General features: G+C 45.2%; 19 protein-coding genes and 1 non-coding gene across 20 annotated transcripts; 11 read left to right on the top strand and 9 right to left on the bottom strand.

Moving 5' to 3' along the window:
- Positions 1–30: 30 nt before the first annotated feature.
- On the bottom strand, positions 31–101 carry HK407_03g05730. The gene has a single exon. It is a non-coding gene; the product is annotated as a tRNA-Asp (tRNA).
- Positions 102–232: 131 nt separating this feature from the next.
- HK407_03g05720 (uncharacterized protein) lies at positions 233–478 on the top strand (the record flags this gene model as incomplete). Its single annotated transcript, XM_060420565.1, has 1 exon — positions 233–478. One exon carries the CDS (start codon positions 233–235, stop codon positions 476–478), a length of 246 nt encoding a protein of 81 aa, XP_060277279.1.
- Positions 479–531: 53 nt separating this feature from the next.
- Positions 532–1,287, bottom strand: HK407_03g05710 (uncharacterized protein; the record flags this gene model as incomplete). The annotated part of the gene is made up of 1 exon (XM_060420564.1): positions 532–1,287. The coding sequence occupies one exon, from the start codon at positions 1,285–1,287 to the stop codon at positions 532–534; it is 756 nt and encodes a 251-aa protein (XP_060277278.1).
- Positions 1,288–1,386: 99 nt separating this feature from the next.
- Positions 1,387–1,650, bottom strand: HK407_03g05700 (uncharacterized protein; the record flags this gene model as incomplete). Its single annotated transcript, XM_060420563.1, has 1 exon — positions 1,387–1,650. The coding sequence occupies one exon, from the start codon at positions 1,648–1,650 to the stop codon at positions 1,387–1,389; it is 264 nt and encodes an 87-aa protein (XP_060277277.1).
- A 26-nt stretch (positions 1,651–1,676) lies between these two features.
- On the bottom strand, positions 1,677–1,934 carry HK407_03g05690 (uncharacterized protein; the record flags this gene model as incomplete). The annotated part of the gene is made up of 1 exon (XM_060420562.1): positions 1,677–1,934. One exon carries the CDS (start codon positions 1,932–1,934, stop codon positions 1,677–1,679), a length of 258 nt encoding a protein of 85 aa, XP_060277276.1.
- Positions 1,935–2,054: 120 nt separating this feature from the next.
- HK407_03g05680 (ABC-2 type transporter) lies at positions 2,055–3,854 on the bottom strand (the record flags this gene model as incomplete). Its single annotated transcript, XM_060420561.1, has 1 exon — positions 2,055–3,854. One exon carries the CDS (start codon positions 3,852–3,854, stop codon positions 2,055–2,057), a length of 1,800 nt encoding a protein of 599 aa, XP_060277275.1.
- Positions 3,855–3,955: 101 nt separating this feature from the next.
- On the top strand, positions 3,956–5,092 carry HK407_03g05670 (uncharacterized protein; the record flags this gene model as incomplete). Its single annotated transcript, XM_060420560.1, has 1 exon — positions 3,956–5,092. One exon carries the CDS (start codon positions 3,956–3,958, stop codon positions 5,090–5,092), a length of 1,137 nt encoding a protein of 378 aa, XP_060277274.1.
- Positions 5,093–5,181: 89 nt separating this feature from the next.
- On the top strand, positions 5,182–5,931 carry HK407_03g05660 (uncharacterized protein; the record flags this gene model as incomplete). Its single annotated transcript, XM_060420559.1, has 1 exon — positions 5,182–5,931. One exon carries the CDS (start codon positions 5,182–5,184, stop codon positions 5,929–5,931), a length of 750 nt encoding a protein of 249 aa, XP_060277273.1.
- A 10-nt stretch (positions 5,932–5,941) lies between these two features.
- Positions 5,942–8,518, bottom strand: HK407_03g05650 (Spt16/Cdc68-like protein; the record flags this gene model as incomplete). The annotated part of the gene is made up of 1 exon (XM_060420558.1): positions 5,942–8,518. The coding sequence occupies one exon, from the start codon at positions 8,516–8,518 to the stop codon at positions 5,942–5,944; it is 2,577 nt and encodes an 858-aa protein (XP_060277272.1).
- Positions 8,519–8,562: 44 nt separating this feature from the next.
- On the bottom strand, positions 8,563–9,744 carry HK407_03g05640 (uncharacterized protein; the record flags this gene model as incomplete). Its single annotated transcript, XM_060420557.1, has 1 exon — positions 8,563–9,744. One exon carries the CDS (start codon positions 9,742–9,744, stop codon positions 8,563–8,565), a length of 1,182 nt encoding a protein of 393 aa, XP_060277271.1.
- A 142-nt stretch (positions 9,745–9,886) lies between these two features.
- Positions 9,887–13,042, top strand: HK407_03g05630 (RNA polymerase; the record flags this gene model as incomplete). Its single annotated transcript, XM_060420556.1, has 1 exon — positions 9,887–13,042. One exon carries the CDS (start codon positions 9,887–9,889, stop codon positions 13,040–13,042), a length of 3,156 nt encoding a protein of 1,051 aa, XP_060277270.1.
- A 71-nt stretch (positions 13,043–13,113) lies between these two features.
- Positions 13,114–13,422, top strand: HK407_03g05620 (uncharacterized protein; the record flags this gene model as incomplete). Its single annotated transcript, XM_060420555.1, has 1 exon — positions 13,114–13,422. One exon carries the CDS (start codon positions 13,114–13,116, stop codon positions 13,420–13,422), a length of 309 nt encoding a protein of 102 aa, XP_060277269.1.
- A 133-nt stretch (positions 13,423–13,555) lies between these two features.
- Positions 13,556–14,605, bottom strand: HK407_03g05610 (sirtuin-like protein; the record flags this gene model as incomplete). The annotated part of the gene is made up of 1 exon (XM_060420554.1): positions 13,556–14,605. The coding sequence occupies one exon, from the start codon at positions 14,603–14,605 to the stop codon at positions 13,556–13,558; it is 1,050 nt and encodes a 349-aa protein (XP_060277268.1).
- A 37-nt stretch (positions 14,606–14,642) lies between these two features.
- On the top strand, positions 14,643–15,224 carry HK407_03g05600 (ADP-ribosylation factor-like GTPase; the record flags this gene model as incomplete). The annotated part of the gene is made up of 1 exon (XM_060420553.1): positions 14,643–15,224. One exon carries the CDS (start codon positions 14,643–14,645, stop codon positions 15,222–15,224), a length of 582 nt encoding a protein of 193 aa, XP_060277267.1.
- A 55-nt stretch (positions 15,225–15,279) lies between these two features.
- Positions 15,280–15,834, top strand: HK407_03g05590 (uncharacterized protein; the record flags this gene model as incomplete). Its single annotated transcript, XM_060420552.1, has 1 exon — positions 15,280–15,834. The coding sequence occupies one exon, from the start codon at positions 15,280–15,282 to the stop codon at positions 15,832–15,834; it is 555 nt and encodes a 184-aa protein (XP_060277266.1).
- A 139-nt stretch (positions 15,835–15,973) lies between these two features.
- HK407_03g05580 (transcription factor) lies at positions 15,974–16,288 on the top strand (the record flags this gene model as incomplete). The annotated part of the gene is made up of 1 exon (XM_060420551.1): positions 15,974–16,288. The coding sequence occupies one exon, from the start codon at positions 15,974–15,976 to the stop codon at positions 16,286–16,288; it is 315 nt and encodes a 104-aa protein (XP_060277265.1).
- Positions 16,289–16,413: 125 nt separating this feature from the next.
- HK407_03g05570 (V-ATPase subunit C) lies at positions 16,414–17,463 on the bottom strand (the record flags this gene model as incomplete). The annotated part of the gene is made up of 1 exon (XM_060420550.1): positions 16,414–17,463. One exon carries the CDS (start codon positions 17,461–17,463, stop codon positions 16,414–16,416), a length of 1,050 nt encoding a protein of 349 aa, XP_060277264.1.
- Positions 17,464–17,613: 150 nt separating this feature from the next.
- HK407_03g05560 (uncharacterized protein) lies at positions 17,614–21,381 on the top strand (the record flags this gene model as incomplete). Its single annotated transcript, XM_060420549.1, has 1 exon — positions 17,614–21,381. The coding sequence occupies one exon, from the start codon at positions 17,614–17,616 to the stop codon at positions 21,379–21,381; it is 3,768 nt and encodes a 1,255-aa protein (XP_060277263.1).
- Positions 21,382–21,580: 199 nt separating this feature from the next.
- HK407_03g05550 (heat shock protein 70) lies at positions 21,581–23,629 on the top strand (the record flags this gene model as incomplete). The annotated part of the gene is made up of 1 exon (XM_060420548.1): positions 21,581–23,629. One exon carries the CDS (start codon positions 21,581–21,583, stop codon positions 23,627–23,629), a length of 2,049 nt encoding a protein of 682 aa, XP_060277262.1.
- Positions 23,630–23,709: 80 nt separating this feature from the next.
- On the top strand, positions 23,710–24,243 carry HK407_03g05540 (uncharacterized protein; the record flags this gene model as incomplete). The annotated part of the gene is made up of 1 exon (XM_060420547.1): positions 23,710–24,243. The coding sequence occupies one exon, from the start codon at positions 23,710–23,712 to the stop codon at positions 24,241–24,243; it is 534 nt and encodes a 177-aa protein (XP_060277261.1).
- Between the last annotated feature and the right edge of the window lie 115 nt (positions 24,244–24,358).

The raw sequence follows: 24,358 nt of genomic DNA, 5'->3' as shown, positions 1-24,358 counted from the left end.
ATATCATTGATGCTAGATATAAGCAAAAAACTCTCCCACCGGGACTCGAACCCGGGCCACCCGCGTGACAGGCGAGCATGCTACCACTGCACCATGGAAGATGTTATTCAATCACAGTACTGTCTCAATCCACACATTCCACAGTACACTATTCACAAACATTTTATAGCATTCCCCCCATCATCCTTCTGCTGCCTGGCGCTGTCAAAACCTCCTCTTCCAATCCCTACATATGTATCCTTTGACTCTCTTACGGATATCAAGAAACAAAATCATAGAGCTGGAACTAAAGAATGACGACAACCTACGAGGCCTGCTCGACAAATGCGACATGTCGATGAACCTACACCTCAGAAGCGTCACAGTCGAGAAAGCAGACGGAAGCTCCGTGTTCATCAACGAATGCTATCTAAAGGGATCATCGATCAAGCTCGTCAAGCTGGAGTCAAGGATCTTGCTACAGCAAAGGGACGATTAGCACTTGCTTGCCAAAGCAAACTGTTATAGTAAACAAAATAACTATCCGCTGCTTTATATATATCTTGTCTGCCATGCCATTGCAAATATTGTTAATCCAATCCATACTGCCATCGGAAACGTTATTGAGCTCAGCTCAAATGTGTACATGTTGTTTAAATCATAGACAATGTCGTAGAACCTTTCGCCTGCTCCACAGACCATCTCAAGAGACGAAAGAAGCAAGAAAGATCCTGTTGAGCAGAACATCAACATCAGAACATACTTCGATGCATTCCGTGCTAAATAATAATACAGTGTCATCGCAGACCCAATCAAAAGTGTATAGAATATCACCGGAGCATCTTTCCTGTACTCGCCAAGGCACATCGGAAAAAGCATGCTGTAAATAACATAGAACCCAACAACAATAAGCACGCTCTGAAGCATGTTGAGAATCCACACAAGTATCAAGGCAAGTAAAAACGAAAACAAAATAAGGACAAACGGATCCTCTATGCCATCCTTAAGTAGTCTTTTTATGTTCATAGCCATTTCAGAATTCTGGATTGCTTTTGGAAGGTTCAAGTCCATATAGATTAGATCAATGGAGCCATAGCTGATCATTCCAGTTATGTAGAGTGTCAGGAAAACCCTTGGAAAATTCATACTGTAGAATGTGATCAGAAACGAACAGACTGTTGTTATCCACATCCCAATCGTGCTTGGAAAATGCATATTCTTGTAGTGTCTCAAAACCTCATCAATAAACTCAATCACAAAGTAGCATCCTACGCTTTTTGCAAGTAGAGACACAAGCAATACCCGCATTCCTTTATTTGCATCTCTTACATTTAAACCAAGGTGTTTCAAGCACACTTACCAAATACAAACAAATTCAGCAAAACTGATATTTAATTCAATCTCTCATCATTCTGCTTTCGCTTTGCTAGGCGGGCCAAACTTCAGCGGATTCTTGCGGTAGATCCTCCATGGAGGCACAACAACCCCAATAGCAGCAACAACAGTCAACACCCCAATCAATATCGTGTACTTCAGGTCATTCAGAAATATCCCTACCACAAGCGCCAGTGCATACCCAGCAGCAAATATAAAGTACATCAGCTTCGACGCCATCTCCTGCCCCACATGGTCAATTGGCTGATTCATCTTATGAAGCAAAGACTTGATCATTCAGGGCTTCCATTTTTCAATTTCTCTCATTCAATTGCACTAAGCATCGAATGCCCTGCACTTGCCATCTCTCTCTGATAAACATACACAAAAGGAACAGATGCACAGAATAGGCAATGCCCCATCGAAAGCAAGCTGTATCCACTGCATGCTGCTTTCCTGACAATTTCCGGCATCATTTCCACACATCTATCCATCCACAGGCAAATAGTCAATGGGATCCTCTTTATTGCCGGCATCTCCTCAAAGTCCTCCTCTGGTCCAATACAATCTCCCACCATCATTTATACCGGGGCCTCAGAAGAAGCCGTTATAATCATGACAAGCCCGTACTATCAGCATCAGCAGCCATAGTCATATCGCGCCATGCCCTACATATATATCTCTCATTGGCTCGATTTGTATTATACCTCATTGCTATTTTCATCACTAATCTTCACCTTCATGTTGTTTCTTGTGCTATAGTGCAATGCAACCGATCCCACAATCGTCCAGAATAACGAAATCCCCCATAGAGCAAATATGCATGTCCATATACCCGTGCCGCCAAGCCCACGAAGATCAACCTGGCTTTCTCCGCTCAGCTTGATACCGCCCGGGCCTGTAAACACAACTCCATTCAGCTGGTTCTGGAATGACGCCTTCGTTGCATAGTACATCGGTGACAGCCACACCATCCACCTCAGCCATCCAGGTATTGTATTCGGATTATTGAACGAACCGCTGTATATCAGGAACACAAGCAGCCCAAGCGATCCAAGCACCTGCGCAACATTCTGCGAAGATGCCATTGCGCTGATGGCCAATCCATACGATATCGAAAACAGCGTTAGCGAAAGGACAATCACCAAAAACATAAAAAATCGTCCTGCATTTTCATTCAGCCCAATCATCCAATACACCGCTGTTATGTACGGAATCTCAAACATAAAGTTCAGTATTATCTCAGAAATGTACTTCGCCAGGAACGCAACTATCCCAGAGTACATCCCGGACTTCCTCTCTCTCGATATCACCCGCTTCTCCATCGAAAAAACATTGAATATCGGCCCACACACTCCAAACAATGCGTTTGTAAGCATAAATGTAATCCCTCCCAGCCTCGTGTATATGCTTTCAACAGAGTAGCCTATCTGTAGATACGCCAGCCCAAAAACAACAATGAAAAAAACCTTCTGAAACACCTTGATCTTCAAATAGTCCACATTCCGAGTGTAGTCAATCAGGTTCCTGCTCATCAACAGGAAAAAACTCTGCGACGTGTCGATCGGAACATATCCAGAGCCAACCTTTCCATGGTACTTCGGAACAGGCTCCTTCTTGGCTTTTCTCCACTCCTGGCTTATGTGAGTGATCGTTCGCAGGCTTCTCTCTTCGCCTGCCGTACTCCTCGAGTCAAAGCTCACTGTGTTCAGAAAAAAGTCCACTGGATTCGTTTGACTCGGCAGATCATATCCACACGCACTGAAAAAGTCAACACATCCCTTCACGTTTCCATCATACACAAGATTGCCCATCGACATCAGAATCATCTTGTCAAAAAACTCTATCATCTCATACGAAGGCTGATGGATGGTCACAAGAATAGTCTTGCCCATCCTTGCCAAATCCTTCAGCAAGCTCAGAATATTCACTGCATTGAACGAATCTAGCCCGCTAGTTGGCTCGTCACAGAATATTATCGACGGGTCTCCAAGAAGCTCAACGCCAATCGACACCCTCTTCTTCTCTCCGCCAGATAGACTCCGGATGTATGTATTCCTTGAATTCTTGAGCCCCAGCAACGCCAGCACTTCGTCTATCCTGTCAATCACTTTCTTATCAACCTCCTTGACCCCCATCTTTATCTTCGATGCAAAAAGAAGCGTCTCAAACACAGTCTGATGCTGATATGCATAGAAGTCCTGCTCAACATATCCAATGATCCTTGGCCATGTCTCCTCAGATCTTAGATGCGAATTCAGAAGAATCGTTCCGCTCAGGTGCATGTTTGGCAGAAACCTTCCTGCCAGCGAGTTCATAAGCGTGGTCTTCCCTGCTCCGCTCGGCCCCATCAGTCCAGTCATCGACTGTGGCTCCACAGAGCCAGATATCTTGTTAAGAAGCATCTTCTTTGATCCATCTGCCCCGTTGACACTCAGGCTCAACCCCTTCCACACAAGCTCCGAGCCTTTCGATCCCAACTTCTTCAATGAATGGGACATGTCGCTTGATATATCTGATGCATCACTATGTGCTTGAGATTGAGATATCTCCATGGGTGCTCCAACAAACAAAAATTTGTGTTCGATCAATATCCTGCTTGATGCTTGACGGAATAAAGGCTCTTGTAAATGGCCAGGACGTGTTTTTGGAGATAGATGGCGTGAAGATCAGAATCAAGAGGCTTGTTGAGTGCAAGCACAGTGACTGTAGGCATGATAATGAAGGTTCAGACGGTGCAAGAGGTGATGAAGCAGCCATGGACCAAGCAAGCAAGTGCTGCGCAGCCAAAGAGATTGCCTACAAGGACATACTGCTAACAGAAATCCGCTCGCTGCATGTGATAAACTCAGATGGGGTTTTCTTAAGGCTCAATCTGAGTGACGATGCAGTTGTGATTGGGTTTGATACACACCATCTCAGGGACATGGCAAAATCAATTATATTGTCATTCATGAAGACAGAGCAGGAGATCATAAAAAAGGCACTTGATTCGGATGTGGATGCGAAAGCAGTGTTTGGAAATCTTAAGCAGCATGTTTCTCTGTCGAAGTTCTGGGCAATCAATAAGGACCGAATGAAACGGGTCGTAGGGATAGCCAGGCAGCAGCCATCAGTGGAAATGGATTTTGTGCAGGACGGCATACAGCAAATAACATGCCCGGTATTACTAAAAATATTCGGGCTGATGAACTGCTCAATGAACCAGTTCCAGAATCTTCTAAGGCAGTCATACTTCTTCAGCATCAAGAACCAGAGCAACAGTCTTGATCGGTTGATTAGCTCATCCATCCGAGAGTACGAAACAAAGCAGGACTTTGCATCAAGAATGAACAGCCACTCTGTTCTTGCACTAAGACCTGCCGAGTGCACAGACATCTCTCCGAGTACAAAGGAGGGAAAGAAAGTGGAGTTTTTGCCTGTGTATCCGTTCGAGGAGGCAAAGGAGAAGAGGCCGAGAAGGCATTTTGAATTCAAGGTGGCTCCTCTAAGATGTGACATCCAGCTTGAAGTCATGCCCATGGTTGAAAAGATTAATTTTGATAAAAAAGACCTGGTCTGGATACGAGACCTGTCGAGATTTACATACAAGGCAGCGAAAGAAGGCGACAATGAGTTTCTTGCTGAAGCACAAACACTTACAAAGCAGTTTTTGGAAAGTATGGTGAATAAGTATGGAAGTGATGCAGTCGTGTATGTAAGAAGAATTCTTCCAACATATTTTATGGCAAGCGAATAGATAAGCCATTTGGGGCTCATTTGAGTGTTGCACTGGGCCATCAATAGTAAGTGCCGTCATGTATTCAATTGCATGCCACAGTCCATGCGATGCTACCACTGGGTAGTACGTACATATCAAATGCTTTTCATTTGGAATCCTTAGAAGAAATGAATAACAATGGAAGTTGTATATCGAAGGAGGAAGTAAAAGGATTCATAGGTGCAAGATTCGTTGTAGATTCATGCATGCTACTGAATCTTTCTTACCGAGTTAGGTACAAGGCATTGGTGCTCTTCCATACATTCAGTGACGAGCTGGAATTCAGTGGTGTATGCATGGCCTCGGTTCTTCTAGCATCAAAGCTGGAGGAGGAAATGTGCACAATAAAAAGGATTGTGTATGTATTCAACTATCTGTACACACAGTATGAGTCGAGGCCAGTGCCATTGACAAGCCGACTGTCAATCAGGCTCAAGGAGGGATGCATATTCGCAGAGACAGAGATGCTCAGGCGACTGGGATTTGATGCGCTGTTTGATGATGTGTATTCATGCATGATTGAGTTTTTACAGACGAGTGGGTTTCCATCTGGGTTTGCTCAGAAATGCTTTATCATCCTCAACACACTGCTTCAATCGCGTGAAGTAAACGGAATGAACCTTTGGGAACTGATGACAGTAATTGTTGAGTCATGCGTTGGAATGTCTAAAGTAGTAGATGACATCCTGAGCAGATATAGCATGCTTGATGCCAAAAAGTTTGATCTGCAGACATTCAAGGAAGTGCAGCTCACCAGAAAAATAGACAACTGCATGATTCAGAACTTTGTAAAGAGACAAAGACACGGACAGCAATAAGTAAACCGATTTAATTACGCCGCTTCTTTTTAGGCTTCTCGCTTTCATAGCTTTCGTCATCGCTCTCATCATCATCTTCTTCACTATCTTCGCTTTCGTAGTCCTCACTCTCATCAGGCTCCTCGCTCGACACATCATCATCTGTATCAATGCTTTCGGATTCGGAAACACTCGACTCTTCCGACACTTCGCTTTCTTCCTCAGGCTCATCATTGTCCCCAACCATCAATCCAGACCATGCTCCGTCCTCATAAAACGAAATCGGGTCCTTCATAATGCTTGCAATCACATTTGTCCATCGAATGCTTACAGACGTCTCCATAAACAGAACATTGTTCAGGTCAAGATAATCCTTGAGCTTATCCACACTCTGTACATCCACACTCTGTATACTCACAAGCAGCCGCGACTTGTTCTTCATCACCACATGCACCGGATGCTTATTCTTCAGAATAAAAAGCACATCAACAGTCTTTACCGTAGAGACCACTCTTTCAAAGTTCACCACCTCAATGTCCTCAAGACTCAGAACAAAATACGGCGCCTCCTCAACACTCACAAGGCACTCGTGTGTTTGCTTAATCATCACATTCTCCTTGAACGGCACCCCGTAGAACCCATCGTGTGGTATCTGCACCTTCATCGGCGTCTCCGCCTCTATCCTCCTTACAAACTCCATAAATCTTGCATTCAGCACCTCTTGCCTCTGCTGCTCCTCCTTTTCAATTATGTATTCCATATGCTCGTCTCCCCTCTTCATAGTGTCATGCACAAGGTTGCTGCTCGCATCTTGATAGAACTGCACATTAAATATCCTTTCTCCTGCTGTAAGCGATGCATTCAGATGGAGATGAAGAATCGTGCTGTTCTCAATCTCCCCTTCACTGAAAAACACATGCCTGACATTTGCAAACAAAATCACTACTTCTCCATATCTGAATCCATTTGCATGGACCTCAAGATCTCCAGTCTGTTTCTTCCTACTCCCAGACTTAGCATCCGTTCTCATATGCAAATCGTTCAGCACAAATGGTTTCTGTGAAATAACTAATCCGCATGGCGCTTCTTTCTTTATATCGCTTCCTTTTGCAAGATACGCCTTTCTAAGGCCGTTTATCTCATCTGCATACTCCTTAGAGTCTCCTCCACTGATGTTTATCGACTTTATCAGACTCAGAACACCCTTTACACTCTCTTCTTCGCAGATAGAGCCGTCGCTGGCTCTTGGCTCTGTTTTGAAGTTGATTCGCAAACCCTTTGAGTCAGTCACAGCCACACTCTTAATATCAGACACATGGAAGGGAACCGCATAACTTCCAATCGGAATAACAACAGCCTCTCTCAAGTAGTCAACCACTAGTCGTCCATGCCTCGGAACCTGGCCTTCCTTGGTATAGCACACCTCTCTACTGCATGCATCATCCTCAGCACCCTCCTCTCCCTCAAGCCCTCTGTAATACTGAAGACGTTCCTCAATCAGCTCATCAATCAGCTCTTTCTGGTGCTCCCGCCTTCTCATGCCAAGCTCATACTCCTTCGTCTTATTTCTGAACCTCGACCGTTTCTTCACAAACTCAAATGCTGTGTCTTTCGATGTCAAATACTCAGGCACATCCCTCAATACAAACGTATTCGACAGAATCTTTCCTTCGCTCCTCAGGCTCACAACAAATACACATCCTCTGCTCAGCATAAACCCTTCGTCAAATCCTCTTTCATTGCTTAGCAACCCAATCGTATACACAAACCTACTTCCAAAGCATACGCCGTTCGACGCAAAGTACTTCTGCGCCTCACAATACACATCTGCAGAGCTAACGCCAGGCCTTATCATATTAAGAATAAATTCCTGCGCCTCATACATCTCGTCCATATTCACCACTATCGTTCTACTCGCCTCACTGCAATATCCATCCAGCCTCACACCAATCCTAACACTTCCCCTATCATACTCCACTGGAAACGAAAACTCTGCTTTACTCATGTCAATTCCATCCTCCTCTCCAGCCATTGCTTCTTCCAGCTTCTTCATGTAAAACCTTCCGTCCCATAGCATCTCCACCCCTCTTTTCAACAGCACAGACACAGCTTGTCCTGCTGCCTTACACTTCTCAACCTCAATCTCATCTTTTGTGATAAAAACATCCTCAAGCCTCCTTCCTGCATCCTCCCACTCTAAACTATCAAGAATCCCTCTGCAGAACTCTCCCTCAATCCCATCGGCTCCTACAACATAGCAATGCCCCCTAACCACTCTTCGTATCTCCTCTATTCCAGAGCTCTCCTTGCTACGCACAATCACTTCCAGGCCGCCAACCTGCCTGAGAATCTCCACCCTCTTCTGGCTTGTAACCGCCACACATCTTTCCCCAATCACCAGGACAGTCTCAGGAAACTCATACCCAAGCAAATACACAAACACCGCAGAGTTGATCCGGAACTCTACCACATCCTGTCCCTTCCCAAGCATGACAACCAGCGGCCTGTCCATCCGCTTTCGTATCTCATTCGCATTCCTTTCAAATCTCATCGCATTCAGACTTATCATCTCATCCCCACCTCGCTTTTTTTTTATTACCATTAACATCCATAAAACTCGTTCATAATCATCAAAGTTTATTCACCATCGCCTTACCTGAAGAAGTATACTCTATTGCTCTTCGTTCCACAAACAAGCTCTCCATCGTTAATGTCAAAGCAATACACCTCAGAGTCACAGACAAACTCACTCACAACCTTCTTTTTGCTGAGCCGGAACATCTTGATCATCTTGTCCTTGGAGCAAGATACAACCAGGTCATTCATCATCTTGACCTTGTACACAAAGTCTACATGGCTATAGCTGTGCATCATTTGTCCAGTGTCCACACTCCATATCTTTACCGTGTTATCAAACGATCCAGAGGCTATGTACAGCCTGTTTGACGATATAGACACAGAAATCACCTCTGCCCTGTGCTTCATTCGTCTACAAAGCACAAACTCCTTCCACACAATCACTTCTCCTCCATCGCATCCAGAAACCATGTATATTCCATTGCAGTCAATTGCATTTATGCCATGCGCATGCCCCCTTAGCTCATCAAAAAACTTCATGTTCTTGTAAACCTTGATTCTTGCATCCTTACTTCCTGACACCATGTAGTCTTCTCCAGTGCATATGCATGTGACTGCCATTGAATGTGCATACGAGATAAGCACCTTTCCGCTCAGGTCCCATACAACAACAGAGTTGTCTCTGGATCCAGTAACAAGATTTCCATTGTGGAACTTCACCACCACCACTCCCTTCTTATGCTTAGGAAAGCTTCTTACATGCTCTCCATCGGCAGTGTACAGGCAGATTCCTCCGTCCAATGCACCACTTGCAACATACTGTCCGTCTGGAGATACCTCAAGACATTGGACCCAGTGATCGTGCTGCTTGACAATCTTGCTCTGTGTCTTTGTCTGTGGATCCCAGAACCGAACGGTCGAGTCTCCACCCCCAGTGACAATCACTTCTGCATACCTTACGCATAGAACAGGCCCCTCATGCCCACTGAATGAGGAAGAGCAGTGGAACGCAGCCTGTGCAGCAGGCTCATCCTCGCACATCCTGATCTTCACAACATCCTCTGCCGACGAAATGCCAACTGCCTTCAGTGTTTCATCAAGAGACTCCAACAATGGCTGGCCATTCACATACAGCGAAAGCTGCGTGCTGGCAAGAGCCTGCAGCTGTGTTTTAAGGATACTGACCGGCACATGCAGCCTGTTGGAAACAGGCCTTCCTTCTTCATCCTCGAACTCAACGAGAACAGCATCTGGCATCAGGGCAACAATGCTGTGCCAAATAATGTGTTTTGCAGCAGAATGATTTCTGTATTGTACGATGCATGGAGGATGCAGTGGGCTCCAAGGCTGCAGTGCATATGCTGAAAGCGTATTACGGTTATGTTTTTTTATCCCACCGATGGAGCTGAAGGATGTTGCAAAGGCACACATAGATGCCTACAATGCAATGTTTGAGGATCACGTTCTGGAGAGCGTTGTTGCAAACATGCCGCCGATAGTTATAGGCCGAGCAAAGATAATAGTTGACGAGATACAGATGCAGAAGCCGTTGCGGAGCGACAAGGAGCACATCTCGATTGACAGGCGCCTGCTTCCCAGAGAGTGCCGAGAAAGGAGCTTGACTTACAACGGGCGGCTGACAGTGAGGATGTCTCTGTACTACGACAACAGGCATGTTGTGACCGAAAACAAAGCTGCCGGCTACATTCCAATTATGGTGAGGTCGCAGCTGTGCCATCTAGACAGCATTGATGACAAGAGCAGTGTTGGAGAGGACAGGGATGAGATAGGCGGATACTTTATTGTGAATGGAGTAGATAGACTTGTGAGGTTCAACACACTACAGAAGAGGAACTATGCATTTGCATATGTAAGGACGCAAAAGGAGAGTTTTATGACAAAGTACATGATATCAATAAGATGTGTAGGAAGCGATGAGATTGGGCAGATGAACATGCTGCATTACTGCACAAACGGAAATGTAATAATGAAGATTTTCTACATGAAGAGGTGCTATTTGATTCCAGTTGTTCTGATTCTGAAAGCACTTGTTAACACCAGCGATGAGGAGATATTTGATGTGCTTGGCGGATGCCAACGGGCAATGCAGTTAATCAAATGCTTTGCAGAGTACAATGTTTTTTCAAGGACAGAATGCATGGACTATATTGGATCGAAACTAATGATCATGACTAAGTCAAAAACAAAGATGGAGGCTGCCGAGGAGGTGCTGAACAGATGTGTCGCCATACATCTTCCATCTAATATTGACAAGTTTAACTTTCTTGTGCTTGCAATCAAAAAGCTTTTTCTTGTTGTTGATGGGAAGGTGGCAGATGATGATCCCGACCATTCAAGTAACCACGAGTTGCTTACAGAAACACAGATATTTTCGACGCTGCTGCGAGATAGGATTGATGAATCTCTAAGGCTTTTACGTTTGGCATGTATAAAGCCGTTGAAGGATAAAGGCGGATCTGAGGGCCTGCCGGTAGATGAGGATGATGGCGAGGGCAGCCTTGACATTGCAAGTATAAGAAATATCTTCAAGAAGACACGGCTTATAATTGGAGAGAAGATTGAGCTGTTTTTGTCTACTGGCAACATTGCACAGGCTGTTTCATCAGACATCATGAATGGATCTGGGCTTTCTATAGTTGCAGACCGGATCAACTTCTACAGGTTTATTGCACACTTCAGGGGAATAAGCAGGGGGGCATATTTTGAGAGGGTAAAGATAACGAAGACCAGGAAGCTGCGGCCTGAAACCTGGGGCTTTATTTGTCCAGTGCATACGCCTGATGGGTCGCCTTGTGGGATTTTGACGCATTTGGCAAAGCATGCTGAGGTAGTTGGGCTTCTTGAGGATTTTGATGAGAATATACTTTTTGAGCTTGGAGTGGTTCCTCTGGTACGAGGATGGCATACGGGTGTTCCGGTAGTTGTTGATGGAAAGGTGATTGGGCTTACAAGAATGCCACAGGTTCTTGCGAATGCGCTTCGGGAATATAGATGCAAGAATGCACTCAGAGTTGAGATAGTGTATCAGCATGGAATGGGAGTCTTTGAGGCTATTTATGTGTTTGGAACGCGCAGCAGGCTCACAAGAAGAGTTTTGAACAGGAAGGAGGGGAAGCATGAATGGATTGGAATTATGGAGCAGGTGTTTTTGGATGTAGACCTTGCAGAGAAGAGCAATTGCAGGCATGGATATTGCGAGATAGACAATACGAACATTCTAGGAATAGTTGCAGGGCTTATTCCGTACTCTGACTATAACCAGAGTCCAAGGAACATGTATCAATGCCAGATGGCAAAGCAGGCGATGGGGACGCCTGGACACAACATAAGGACAAGGACGGATGTGAAGCTGTATTCCTTAAATTACTTGCAATCGCCCATAGTGCAGACAGAAGGATATGAACTACTAAAGGACTATCCGATGGGGCTGAACTGCATGGTTGCGGTGCTTTCGTACACGGCGTATGACATGGAGGATGCGGTTGTGATAAACAAGGGAAGCCTGGATAGGGGGTTGTTTAGTGGATATGTGTACAAGAGCGAGAAGGTTGTTCTGAAGAAAGGATGCCATTTTACTTTTTTGCCGTTCAGCGGGCAGAATATGAGGATAAATGATGTGCTGTACAGGTACATTGATGATGATGGCAAGGAGTATACGGTGAAGTATCATGGAGGAGAAGAGGGGATGATTGATACGATAAGGGTGTTTCATAATGATTTGAATAAGTGTGCGACGTTTACCATACGGGTGGTTAGGAATCCGACAATTGGAGATAAGTTCTGCTCAAGGCATGGGCAGAAGGGGGTGTGCTCGGTGCATTGGCCGTCTGCGGATATGCCTTTTACTGAGTCTGGATATGTGCCTGATATTATCATCAATCCGCATGCGTTTCCGAGCAGGATGACGATAGGAATGCTGGTAGAGTCGATTGCAGGGAAGGTAGGGTGCCTTGAAGGAAAAGTGCAGGACGGAACGCCGTTTAAGAAGAAGAGTGTTTTATATGAGGAGGTGGAAACGAGCGAGGAGACTGTGTCTGATGCAGAAGAAAGAAAGAAGATTCTTTGTGAGGAGCTTGCAAAGCATGGATTCAATTACTACGGAAATGAGCCGATGTACAGCGGGGTGTCTGGGAATGAATTCCGTGTGGATGTGTTTGTGGGGGTGGTATTTTACCAGAGGCTGAGGCACATGGTTGGAGATAAATTCCAGGTACGGACGAGCGGAGCAGTGGTTTCTACAACCAAGCAGCCAGTTGGAGGACGAAAGCGGCATGGTGGAGTTCGGTTTGGCGAGATGGAGCGAGATGCGCTGATTGCACACGGAACCGCATATATGCTACATGACAGACTGATGAAGTGCAGTGATGCAACTAAATTTGATTACTGTGCAGAGTGTAAGAGCATTCTATTTACCAACAATGGAGAGTGTAGATGTGGTAACAAGATACTGCGGGTTGTTGAAATGCCGTATGTGTTTAAGTATCTATGCAGTGAATTACTTGCAATGAACATAAAGCTTAGTATTGATTTCTGACAGGATGGCCAAGATGCTGTGACGTTGAGCTGTGCTACAATGTGTTATCAATGTGTTATTTGGGTCCCTGTATGGGAAGCAAGGACAAGCTGAGCAGGCTGAATAAAGGCAATGCTAGGGTTTCTGGAGACATTGATGATATATTTTCGGAGATTGGCAATAGTAAGGAAAAAGCAGTAGAGTCGAAGACACATAAAGCATCAAGGCATGACTTGCGCGATGAAAATGAAATGTCTGATGAAAAAACGTATTTTTGCACAGAGCGCGACGGTAGGAGATACCACGATGGGCTTCCTGTGTACACAATCGAGGAACTCCAGCTCAATAATGAAGGAGGAGATACAGAGAACTGCCCCATATATTGTGATTGCTGCACTTAGAGCAAAGTGAATAAACTAGTTGAGCAGGTTAATAAAACAATGATTTAATTCTTGAACTGTGCTTCTATGATGTGGCAGCATCTAATTAGCTCTTATGCTACTAATCGGTGTGTGGTTTGCAAGCAGACAATGCTTATGGGTTATCTTGTGCACACTCTATGCATATGGTTTTGGGTTTTGCATTTTTGTCACCGGCATTACAGTTTGTGTGTTGAAGTAATTCATCAATATGCTTTTGTCTATTGCAATCATTTATGCCATCGCAGTATGCTATTGAAAGTCTTTGAACATCGTTTGCCATGGCATTGATTCCAAGGCACTCTCCAACGATTCTACAAAACTCATCACAATCTCCGTTCCAGAAGAAATCAAACAGCTCCGCAAACTCCTTAGGTGGCTTTTCAAGGTTCACAAGAATCCTCCTGCCATGTGTACTCTCCAGTCTGCAGAAATACCTTACGAGTCTCTTTACTCCAAGCACTCTTAAGCTTGTTCCCATGACAACGAACAAATTGCAGCATCCATCACTCTGTGCCATCCTGGAAATGAATGCAGACTCCGGATGCTGCTGGTCATAATGAATTATTGTTGTGTGCATCACGCCAACGGGCCTTTTCCTAAGGCCTGCTGTATGTTCTATACCTCGCTTTTCGTTCCGTAGTATACAGCAAGTGCAAGTGATTTCGTTTCCTGCCTCATATTCTTTTCTTTCGGCTTCTCCAAAGTTTACTCTTGCTCCGCAATACAGGCATGCCAGCTCCTTCATGCTTCCATGCAGATATACAAGTTGTGTTGACTTGTCATTCCTGGGCACCATTCCTGCCTTTTCCTCGAGCCCATCGATGTTCTGTGTGTACAGCCTGAATCCGTTGGAGATTTGCGAGTATGAAAGCAGAAACCGGTGAGTGAGAGATGGTGCTGCAAGATCAACCATGCTCTTGAGCTTGCTCATGTACTTTATGTATATGCTTCGTGTTTCCTTTGCTACAGATATTCCGTATGTGAACAGATTTCTTCCGCTGATTCCCAGAGTTTTCTTGATGTCGTTGAATATTCCTGTCTGTGACCTGAAGTCTGGGATTCCGCACGAGACCGATATTCCGGCACCTGTCAGCACCACCACTCGTTTCTGTGCAAACGCCTTGATGTTTGATCGGATCCAGGCAGCATCTATTGTGATCATCACAGGGCGTTACAAAAAACATTTGATGGCATGTGCCATGCATTTCGCCAGGATAGTGAGGAGAATCAAGAAGGAACGAAGCCAACTGAGGATTCTTGTTCTCGGATTTGATAATGCAGGCAAAACAAGTGTTCTACATCGTCTTTTTGGAAAGCCCGTGATGGATGCCATGCCGACGTTTGGATATCAGATACACAGTGGAGTGCACAGAGGATATGAACTGGTTGTTCTTGATGTAGGAGGGCAGTCTGTGTTCCAGGAGCATTGGTCGAGCTACTATGAGGATGTCGATGGAGTTGTGTTTGTTTTTGATTCGACTGACGGCCGGTCGTTTACTGAACATGTAGGCCGGATAAAGTCTGCAGTTGTGGGCAAGCCTATGCTGTTGCTGGCAAACAAATGCGATATAGGCACAGCATTCAGTCAGGATATGCTTGGAAATGATTTCCAGCAGTTTTTATCGAGAAAAGACGTGAGACTTATGAAGTGCAGCGCCAGAAGTGGAGAGGGCGTGAATGAGGGATTTGACTGGCTTTTGGCTGAGTCAATGAAGAGACTATTGAACGAGGTAGCAGTCAAGGCATGTGCGGCAGTAGAAGGCTCGATGGTCGGCCAATAGAATAGCTCGAAAATAAGTAGATTTAAAACACAGAGTAGATATATGGATCCCTGGGATGAGTAAGAGGGGAATACAGATTCATACCGGAGCTGAGATTCGGAGGCATAGGCAAGAGAGAAGCAAGAAACTGTTTTTTGAGGTCCATGGCCTAGATAGCGATGAGAATCTGACTAGAGATGATACAGGAAGATATGTGTGTGCTACTTGCAATACAAGGCATTCTACAGAGATGAGCTATGTACGCCATAGAGAAGGCAGGAAACATAATGCAAGGATCAACAAGGAGAATACTGCTGGGATAGGTGTGCCAGTGCATGAGATACGCTGTTTGGTGCAAGGGGGCAGAAAGGGATATAGCATCGTGATAAGATATGAGCTTGCCGAGGAGCTTCCACAGTATCGCTTTGTGAGTAGCCTTGAGCAGGGTGTAGAAGAATATGATGATAGATACCGGTATATTGTGTTTGTATGCAAACCATACGACAATATTGGCTTTAGGTTTGAGAACAAGCAAACTGATGCAACTCTGATGCATCAAGAGCTTGACGAAGAGCAAGGAGTGTATGCTTTTCGGTTTTTCTTTGATGATACAACAGAGATGTGTCTGTGAAATATAAGCACTATGGTATACCTATGGTGTGGCTGTGTATACTTGTGTGTTTTGCAAATGGCTGAATAATCATAATAATCATTGCAATTGATTCTGCAGTCTGCATCGTGATTGATTCTGCTGTGGATTTATCCCAGAAATGTTGTTTTGTCCGCTGTGCTCAAGCATGCTTGTGGTAAGGAAGCAAGCATCGGGCAATGGATTGTTCTGCAACATGTGCAAGTATGTGTACTTGATGTCTGAAGAGATATCGAAGACGACGTGTATAGAGCCAAAGAAAAGTGAAGGACTGATAGACGAGCAAGAAAATGCAAAGTTTGTTATGAAATGTGGAAGAAAATGCGATTGCGGGTCTGAGCAGGTGTCGTTTGTTGAGCTTCAGACACGGAGTGCAGATGAGCCCATGACCATCTTTTACAAATGCATGGAATGCAAAAAGGTATGGAAGGAATAAATGCTCAGCACCATACCAATGCAGCATACAATAAACTAGCATGCTTTATCGTATTTATTATGTATAGCAGGAGATACTATTGAGCTACTGGTGATCACTTGGACTGCAAGATGCAAGCATCATACCTAGTCATCGTTCCGGTTGATATCGAGCTCTTCTAGTGCAAAGAAGACATCCTCTTCATCATTAATGTCTCCTTCATCGTCGTATGCAATTCTTTCTGATGGCCAGCCTCTTGCGATCGGCACCAGCTGTTTGAGAATCTTTGTCTTTTCCCCGCTCACCACAAAAAATGCATACTCAGTGGGAAGCCCGTATCTATACACAGACTCCACAAACAGCTTGAGCAGCTTTGTATGGATTAATATCTTCAGTGCATCATCAAGATTCACATGTATAAACCTTATAAGGCATCCCTCCGATGACGAGTATCTCTCTTCGGCAGCTCGCCTTTCCCTTGTAATCTGCGTGCACGATGTTCCTTCCTCGTCCAGCTCCTTGATTGTAAATCCACCCATGTGTATTGCGCTCCGGACTTCGTCCTCGTTGTGCAGCAGCACATAAAGCTTGAATAGGCAATAATCTTCGTCGCTGCTTATGCTTACAACTGCATCCTCAGAAATGTATGGCGACTCATCAACCATTCTTCTGAATTCATTCATCCTTCCCTTCGACACCACAACATAAAGCACCTTTAGAAACTCATAATGCTCGTCATTCTCAACAATGATGTTCAGGCTGATTTCACTCAGGCTCCCCCTTGTAAGCCTTTGCAACTTCTCGCACTCTGCCTTGGCATAACTAAACTCTTCAAGCATTGCGTTGAATCTCTCGCTGATCCGTGCACATTCTTTCTCTAGAAGCGCAATTGCCTTATCAATTGAGTCCGTCATGAAACACTCCTCGTCCCACCTGAGCGCATCTTTCATGTTCTTAAGCTTCCGGTAGGCACGACTTTCCTCAGCATCGCCAGCCGTCTCCTGCTTGCTGAATGTCTTCAGAACTCCCTCACACATCTTCTGCAACGAGCAAAGCCTCTCTACCTGGTTCACTATGCCCTCGAGGGACACTCCTGTGAACGATGGCAGCGGTATTCTGCTGAGAAGCACGCCATGCTCACCCCATATCTGATCCTCTGTGAGCTGTGTGTGCCCGTCGTCAACAGGCAATCCCATGAAGACGAACATCAGGGCATTGCATTTTGTGATTTTAACATGCGTAGCAACAAACCGAGTGGACCGCCGCAATGTTTACTGCTGATGCGCATAGCACGCCATGCGTTTCAGGCAATCAATAAATACGACTCAGCAACCCTCTGTAAATAAATGTACCTCGACAAGGCTGAGGTTGATGCCTGTATCGAAAGGCTCATGAGGACATGCGAGGATGCTGACGTGATTGCAATGTGCCACAGGGCAAAGGATGAGATCAAAGGAGTCGAGAACGAGGGGATTAAGCACTTCATAAAAGAAAAGTGCTGGATTGTGAAGATGTTTATGAATGCGATGTGCTCAAGAAAGCATGTGCCGCTGTTTGTTGTTGACTTTGTGTATATTCTCCTTGTGAACGAGCTGTTTGCTTATGAAGATGCAAAGGAGATTGTCTGTGCAATCGGAGAGAACAGTTGGTGCGAGGCGTCCAAGATGAAGATTCTTCAAATGAGCTACTACTTGATGAGGTACGATGAGTTTGGTGGAGATGTTGCATTGAGTTTGCTAAAGAGCCTGCTTGCAATGGTAGATGATAAAAGTAGGCAGGTGCAAACAGCGGCAAGATCGATAGCGATGCATTTAGTTGATTTTGTATTTGCTAGGATGTATTCTATGCCAGCAAGGAAGGTGCAAAGCGAGGGCGACATGAGTATTAATGAGCGAGTATGTGATGCAGAAAATGTGGATGGAGTGGATTACTCGAAGTCTGAGCAGCTTCCATGCATTGAGATGTGCAGGACGGTGCAGGCAGTTAATGATGGAATGTGTTTCTTGAAGCATCTTTTGGCCTGTATTTCTTGCTCGAAGGAGATGTGCTACTTTGTGGTCGATGCTCTGTGCATGATTACGTTGCGGGATGGGCTTTTTGTGCATGATGTCGTTAAGAATGTGTATTTGAATGATGTGATGGATTCGCTGGTACGGCTAGTAAGCAAGAGATGCTCGTCGAAGGGAGGAATTTACAAGGTGATTGAGGCATTGGCAGAAAGAAACGGTGAGATGTTTGAGAAAAGCATTCAAGTGTTTTTTTGTGAGGTTGAGAAGGCATACGATGGGTTTGATGAGCTGGAGCGGGAGATGTTTCTTGAGTTTTTTGGAAGAATGAGTGTTTACCTGGCAAGGATTAATGCGATAGCTGTCAGAAGGGTGTTTTTCCGAATTCTTGGAGATATGTCTGTTGATGAGATGGGAAGCAGGGATGTAATTGCATCGATTAAGGGCTCGCTTCAGGTGCAGCTGGCCATCCAGGCGGAATTGAATGGAACACGGTACAATCCATGCGCAAAGGTGTTTTTTGACAAGTTTTCTACGCAGCTGCTTTCAAAGCTGATGGATACTGGGCGTGTTCATGATGATGTGAAAGATTTGCTGTGTGCCGCGGTTGATTTCTATGCAGGATTTGGTGACAAGGAACGGCTCGAGAAGTTTTTGAGTGTAGGCATGAGATTAGGGTTTTGTAAGGAGATGATGCAGTGTGCAATAGAGAACAGAAAGGGTGTGCAGGAGTCTTGGAAGGTTGTTATTGACGAAGGAAAGGAGTGTGTAGGTCTGGTTGTTGATGCAATCGGGCATTTTGATGCAGAAGAGATGTTCTATGTGCTGAAGGGTGTAAGCATGATTCATGATGGCGATAATGCAGAAAATGCCTGGAGTGGAAAGGAGAAGATTGATTTTTTACACTCTGTGTTCAATGTGATGAAGCCAGTGATTGTTGAGCCTCTGAATGTCAGGATGTTTGAGATGATTCTGAATGGGGTTATTGAGGAAAGCAAGGAAGATAGAATGTATGCCACAAGGATCTTCTGCTTGATTGTTGTTGATTATGTCAGTGATGTTGAGATTCTGAGTGCTGAGATTGAAGGAGTGGTTTTTGGGATGATGGAGAGGATGCTGAAGAGAAGTGCAGATGCAGAGAAGAAGGAGGTGCTGGAAGTGCTGCTTAAGGTGCTGAGGCTTGTGACACCGGAAGCGGGATGGGATGTGATTGTTGAGTGTGTTAGGTATGGATGTGTTCCTGAGCTCTACTCGAGTGTGTATTTGCTGATTCAATGGATGGTTGGTGGATTTAGTCATTTGCTGAGTGGAAGGCATTTTGAAGTGATTGTTGAATGCTTATGGATGATGTGCCGTAGTGTTGGCGAGGATGAGGGCATAAGGTTGATGTATGTTCTGCGGGATGTTGGAGAGTGCCTTGGTGGTATGAATCGAATGGAGAGCAAGGGTAGGGAAGCATGGACGAAGTATGTGGAGATGCTTAGGGAGGAGTTGAGCGACGGCAGAGTGATCATGCGAGATACGGCAGTTAGGTATTTGCTTGAGCTTATGATGAATGCGGCGTGGATGAATGATGCAGATGGGATTTGGTCTGAGGCGGTGATTGGGATATGCGAGGTTTTTGAGAAGGGAAGGCAGTTGATTGCAGAGTCAGGCTCTGATGAACTGAACACGGTGTGTTTGATGCTCCGTGAGAGTGGAGGATGTGTGGAGATGATTTGTAGGCATGAGCGTGTGAGCAATGTGTTTTTTGAGGTTTTAGTGGATGGGGTTTGCAGTAATAACGATGAGGTAAGGCTGTTGAGCATGGAAAGGTTCAAGATGGTTGTAAAGTGTATTACTGATAGTGATGAGTGCAAGAGAGAAGTGGGGATTGGCATGAAGATTTGTAAGAAGGATCTAGAGGTGAGGGATAGTGGAATGAGAGTAAGAATACAGGAAATATACAAAAGTATGCTGAGAAGAATTCCGATTGATTGTGTATGCAATGCTGAGCCTGTGAATGAAGTGAATGTGCAGAATGATATGATTTATGGAGTTAATAGGGCTGATTATGAGGATAGATTGTCCGGCAGAAGGGCTGCAGGGATGAAGAGTCTTCCGATATGCTTAGAAATGGTTGAGATGCTGAAATGCTTTTTGATTCGGGAGCATGATCTGAGGATGCTGATGCCTTACCTTGAAAGATTTGTTACTTCAGGAAATAGACTGCTACAGGAAAAGGTGATTGGGATGATCGAGATGCTTGCAAGTGGAGAGGACTTTGTGGATGCTCGGCTGGATGTGTATGTCTCATGGATTTCTGCAGAGGATGTAGGGCTGTCTCGGATGCTGATTGAAAGGATAGGATTATTGCTGGGACGAAGCGGAGAGAGATATTCTGAGGTGGTGGTGAATATTGCGAGGTATTGTGGAGATGAAGGATTGTGGGAGGATGTGGTGCGTGGAGTTATGTGTGGAACGAAGGGAAAGATGAGTAGGCATCGGTTTGTGTCGTTTGTGAACGGAAGCAAGATGATATTTGCAGAGGCATGCAAGCTGATGAGTAGTGCGGCTGGGGATGCAGAGCCTGGGGATGATGGAATGATGGAGGTAAGAGACGAGGTAGTTGGCAAGATGAAGAGGGTTGAGAGGATTGCCTTGGAGTTTTTGATGTTCTACCACGGAGTGCTTGTGGGGGTTAAGAAGATGTATTTTGAGCAGGGAGGAGTTGAACAGCAGCCGTTTGATGAGGTGACGCTGATGGATTTGAAGGAAGGCTATGGGGCGATATTTGAGATGATAGGTATGGATGCACGGTACAGGAGAGAAAGTGTGTTAATGAGGTGCTATGGGATTGTGTTTGATGACATTGAAGTTGTGTACTTGGAGGTTGTTGAGAGGATTCGGCATGTGCTGGACGAGTACAACCGCATTGAAGCGGTGTATAACGGGTTCTATTCGATGATGATACAAAGAGAGGTGTATGTGATACTTGGCGAGATGGCGAGAAGGCGAGACAAGAGGCTTATTGAGGAGGTGAGGAGGGTGTTGGTTGATGTGTTGAGGAGCAAAGACTATCGAGTGATTGAGTATGCTAGAAGGTGCTTTGAGGTGCTTTTTGAGTAAGTATGTAGAGAAGAGAGCGCTAACGGAGATGAGGTGACGAGAAATTAAAGTGATTAATTTGAAGGACAATGCTTTACTGAGGATTTTAGAGCGGAAATGAGATATGGATGTGGTGCATGAGCACGCTGATTTCTAGAAAAAACTGAAAAATCGCGAAAGAAAAAAGAATAAAAGTGAGTGATTGCCCTAACAGTATAGGATGAGTGAATCTAATACGCCTAACAAGACATCGTATGCGATTGGAATTGATCTTGGAACGACGTTTTCGTGTGTGGGGTCGATGTTCAATGGGAATATTGAGATAATTACGAATGCAGATGGGGAGAGGACGACGCCGTCTGTGGTGTGTTTTGACGAGAACAACAATGTGGTTGTTGGAACGGCAGCGAAGAATATGTTTGGGAGCGATATGTCGTCTGTGGTTTTTGATGCGAAGAGGATGATTGGACGATCGTATAATGATCCGAAGATCCAGGAGTCGCTGAAGAGGTGGCCATTTAAGGTTGTGAAGTACAATCATCAGGCAAGGAAGGAGGACGACTCGAATGTTGACAGCAACGACAACATAGCTATCAAGGTGACGAAGGATGGGGTTACCCACTACTATGCGCCGATTGAGATCAGTGCGAGGGTACTGATGTACCTGAAGAAGGCTGCAGAGATGAAGCTTGGCGTGACTGTTGACTCTGCAGTGGTGACAGTGCCTGCATACTTTGGTGAGCCGCAAAGAGATAGCACAAAGGCTGCAGCGACGATAGCAGGGTTTAATCCCGACAGAGTCAGGCTGCTTGCAGAGCCTACGGCGGCGGCGCTTGCATATGGACATGTGCAGACACAGAGCAATGCAAAGTACGCTATAAAGGAGGATGTGCTTGTGTTTGATCTGGGAGGAGGTACGTTTGATGTGTCTGTGCTTGACTTTGAGTTTAACTCGGTAGAGGGGTCTCTTGGGATAGCAAGGGCGACGGATGGAGACACGTTCCTGGGAGGACAGGACTTTGACAATCTGTTGATCAACTACTGCATTGCGGAGTTCCTGAAGAAGAATGCAACTGTGAACGAGAAGGATCTGAAGGAGAACTCGATACTGAGGCTGAGGGCTGAGTGCACAAGAGTGAAGGCAGTATTGAGTTCATCTATAAGCAGCTCGATCTATGTTCCATGCTTCCACGCAGTAGAAGACCTGGTTATTCCGGTTACAAGGACCAGGTTTGAGATGCTGTGTGACGATCTGTTCAAGAGATGCATGGAGAGAGTGAAGGGATGCCTGCTACAGTACAAGGGGGTGCCACGCACTGAATATTCAACAGATGGCAGTAAGCTACTGCTGAATCAGAATCTTGAAAGAACGCTTGAGGAGGCGAAGAACAGCATCCGGAAGGTGATTCTTGTGGGAGGGTCATCGAGGATACCGAAGATCAAGAGCATGCTGACGGATTACTTTGGAGCACAGAAGGTGATTGAGCCTGTGAATGCAGACGAGGCAGTTGCATATGGAGCGGCATACCAGGCAGCAGCAATATACTCTGATGCGCTTGCAGGAGGGTCGAGCTTGCTTCTGATTGACTGCATTCCGCTTGATCTGTCCATTGAGACAGCAGGAGGAGTATCTACGGTGTTGATAGAGAGGAACAGCAGCATTCCGATTAGTAAGACAGAGACGTTTACGACATACCAGAACAACCAGACTGCGGTTACCATCAATATATTTGAGGGAAATCGAACGATGTGTGCAGATAACAAGCGAATAGGATCGTTCAATCTTGATGGGATTATTCCTGCACCTGCGGGAGTGCCGAAGATTGAGGTGACGTTTGAAGTTGACCACAACGGAGTGCTTAAAGTCACGGCAAAGGATACACAAACAGGTAAGAATGGGTGGACAGAGGTTGCAAACACACAGAGCAGGTTGAGTGAGGAGGAAATCAAGAGAATGACGGAGAGTGCAAGGGAGCATGAGAAGATTGACGAGGAGATCAAAGAGAAAATAGGAAAGAAGAATACGTTTGAGCAGACACTGCACTCTGTGAGCAGTGCAATGGAGAAGTCCAATATTCCCCAGGAGCAGAAGGAAAATGTGATGAATGCGGTCCGTGATCACGAGGCATGGCTTGCGCAGATAAACGGAACAGACTTCTCGCTGGAAGAGCTCGAGAACAGGTCCAATGACCTACGGACTATGATGGCTGAATCCATGAAGGGCTCTGGAATGGAAGGAATGGATATGGGCGCGGCAGCCGGAGGATAATTAAATGATTTATTCAATGTTTGTGTTTAGATATGGTTTGTGTGAGTTTGGACATAAGAAGTATGGAGTGAACCCTAGCAATGGGAATGATTTCGCTGATAGTTTTTGATGTGAACAGCGGAGATATCCGAAAGAAGGTGTTTAGCCTCGGGCAGTTTTCGTTTTTTACGCGAGGAAAGGTGAAGGAGACGGTGACTTTTATTTCGCATGAACTTGCTAAGAGACTGGAGACATACAAATTCCAAGAGTATGTGCATAAGTTTAATGAAGAGAGCTACAAGCTGTTTACGATGGTGCAGGGAGATCAAGCATATGTTGCATGCTCGAACTTTGAATATCCAGGAGCGGTTGCATTAAAGTTTCTTGAGGAGGCGAAGAATGGGAACATTGAGAAGCTGATTGAGGAGTATCAGGATCCCACGTCGAAGCATATTTTGCATCAAGTGCAGAAAGAGGTTGAGGAGACACGAGGAGTTCTGTCGAAGACATTGATTGCGGTGCTTGAGAGGGATGACAAGATAGAGGATCTTGTTGCAAAGTCTGAGCACCTGCGGTATGAGACAAAAATGTTTTTTAACAGTGCGAAGAGCAAGAACAGGTGCTGTGGCTCGTGAGCAGTGGAGTATGATTGTGTTGAGTGCTAATGCAAGTGAAAGTGGAAGCAAGTGTGTATAATGGGCATGACTAATAAATAATTAGAGTTTCTGATGCTTAGACTTAGTTTAGATA

The sequence above is a fragment of the Ordospora pajunii genome, assembly GCF_021821965.1.
Source record: "Ordospora pajunii strain FI-F-10 chromosome Unknown Cg_03, whole genome shotgun sequence".
Lineage (NCBI taxonomy): Eukaryota > Fungi > Microsporidia > Ordosporidae > Ordospora > Ordospora pajunii.
The sequence above is the reverse complement of the archived record's forward strand: the minus strand, read 5'-3'. Positions and strand labels throughout refer to the sequence as shown.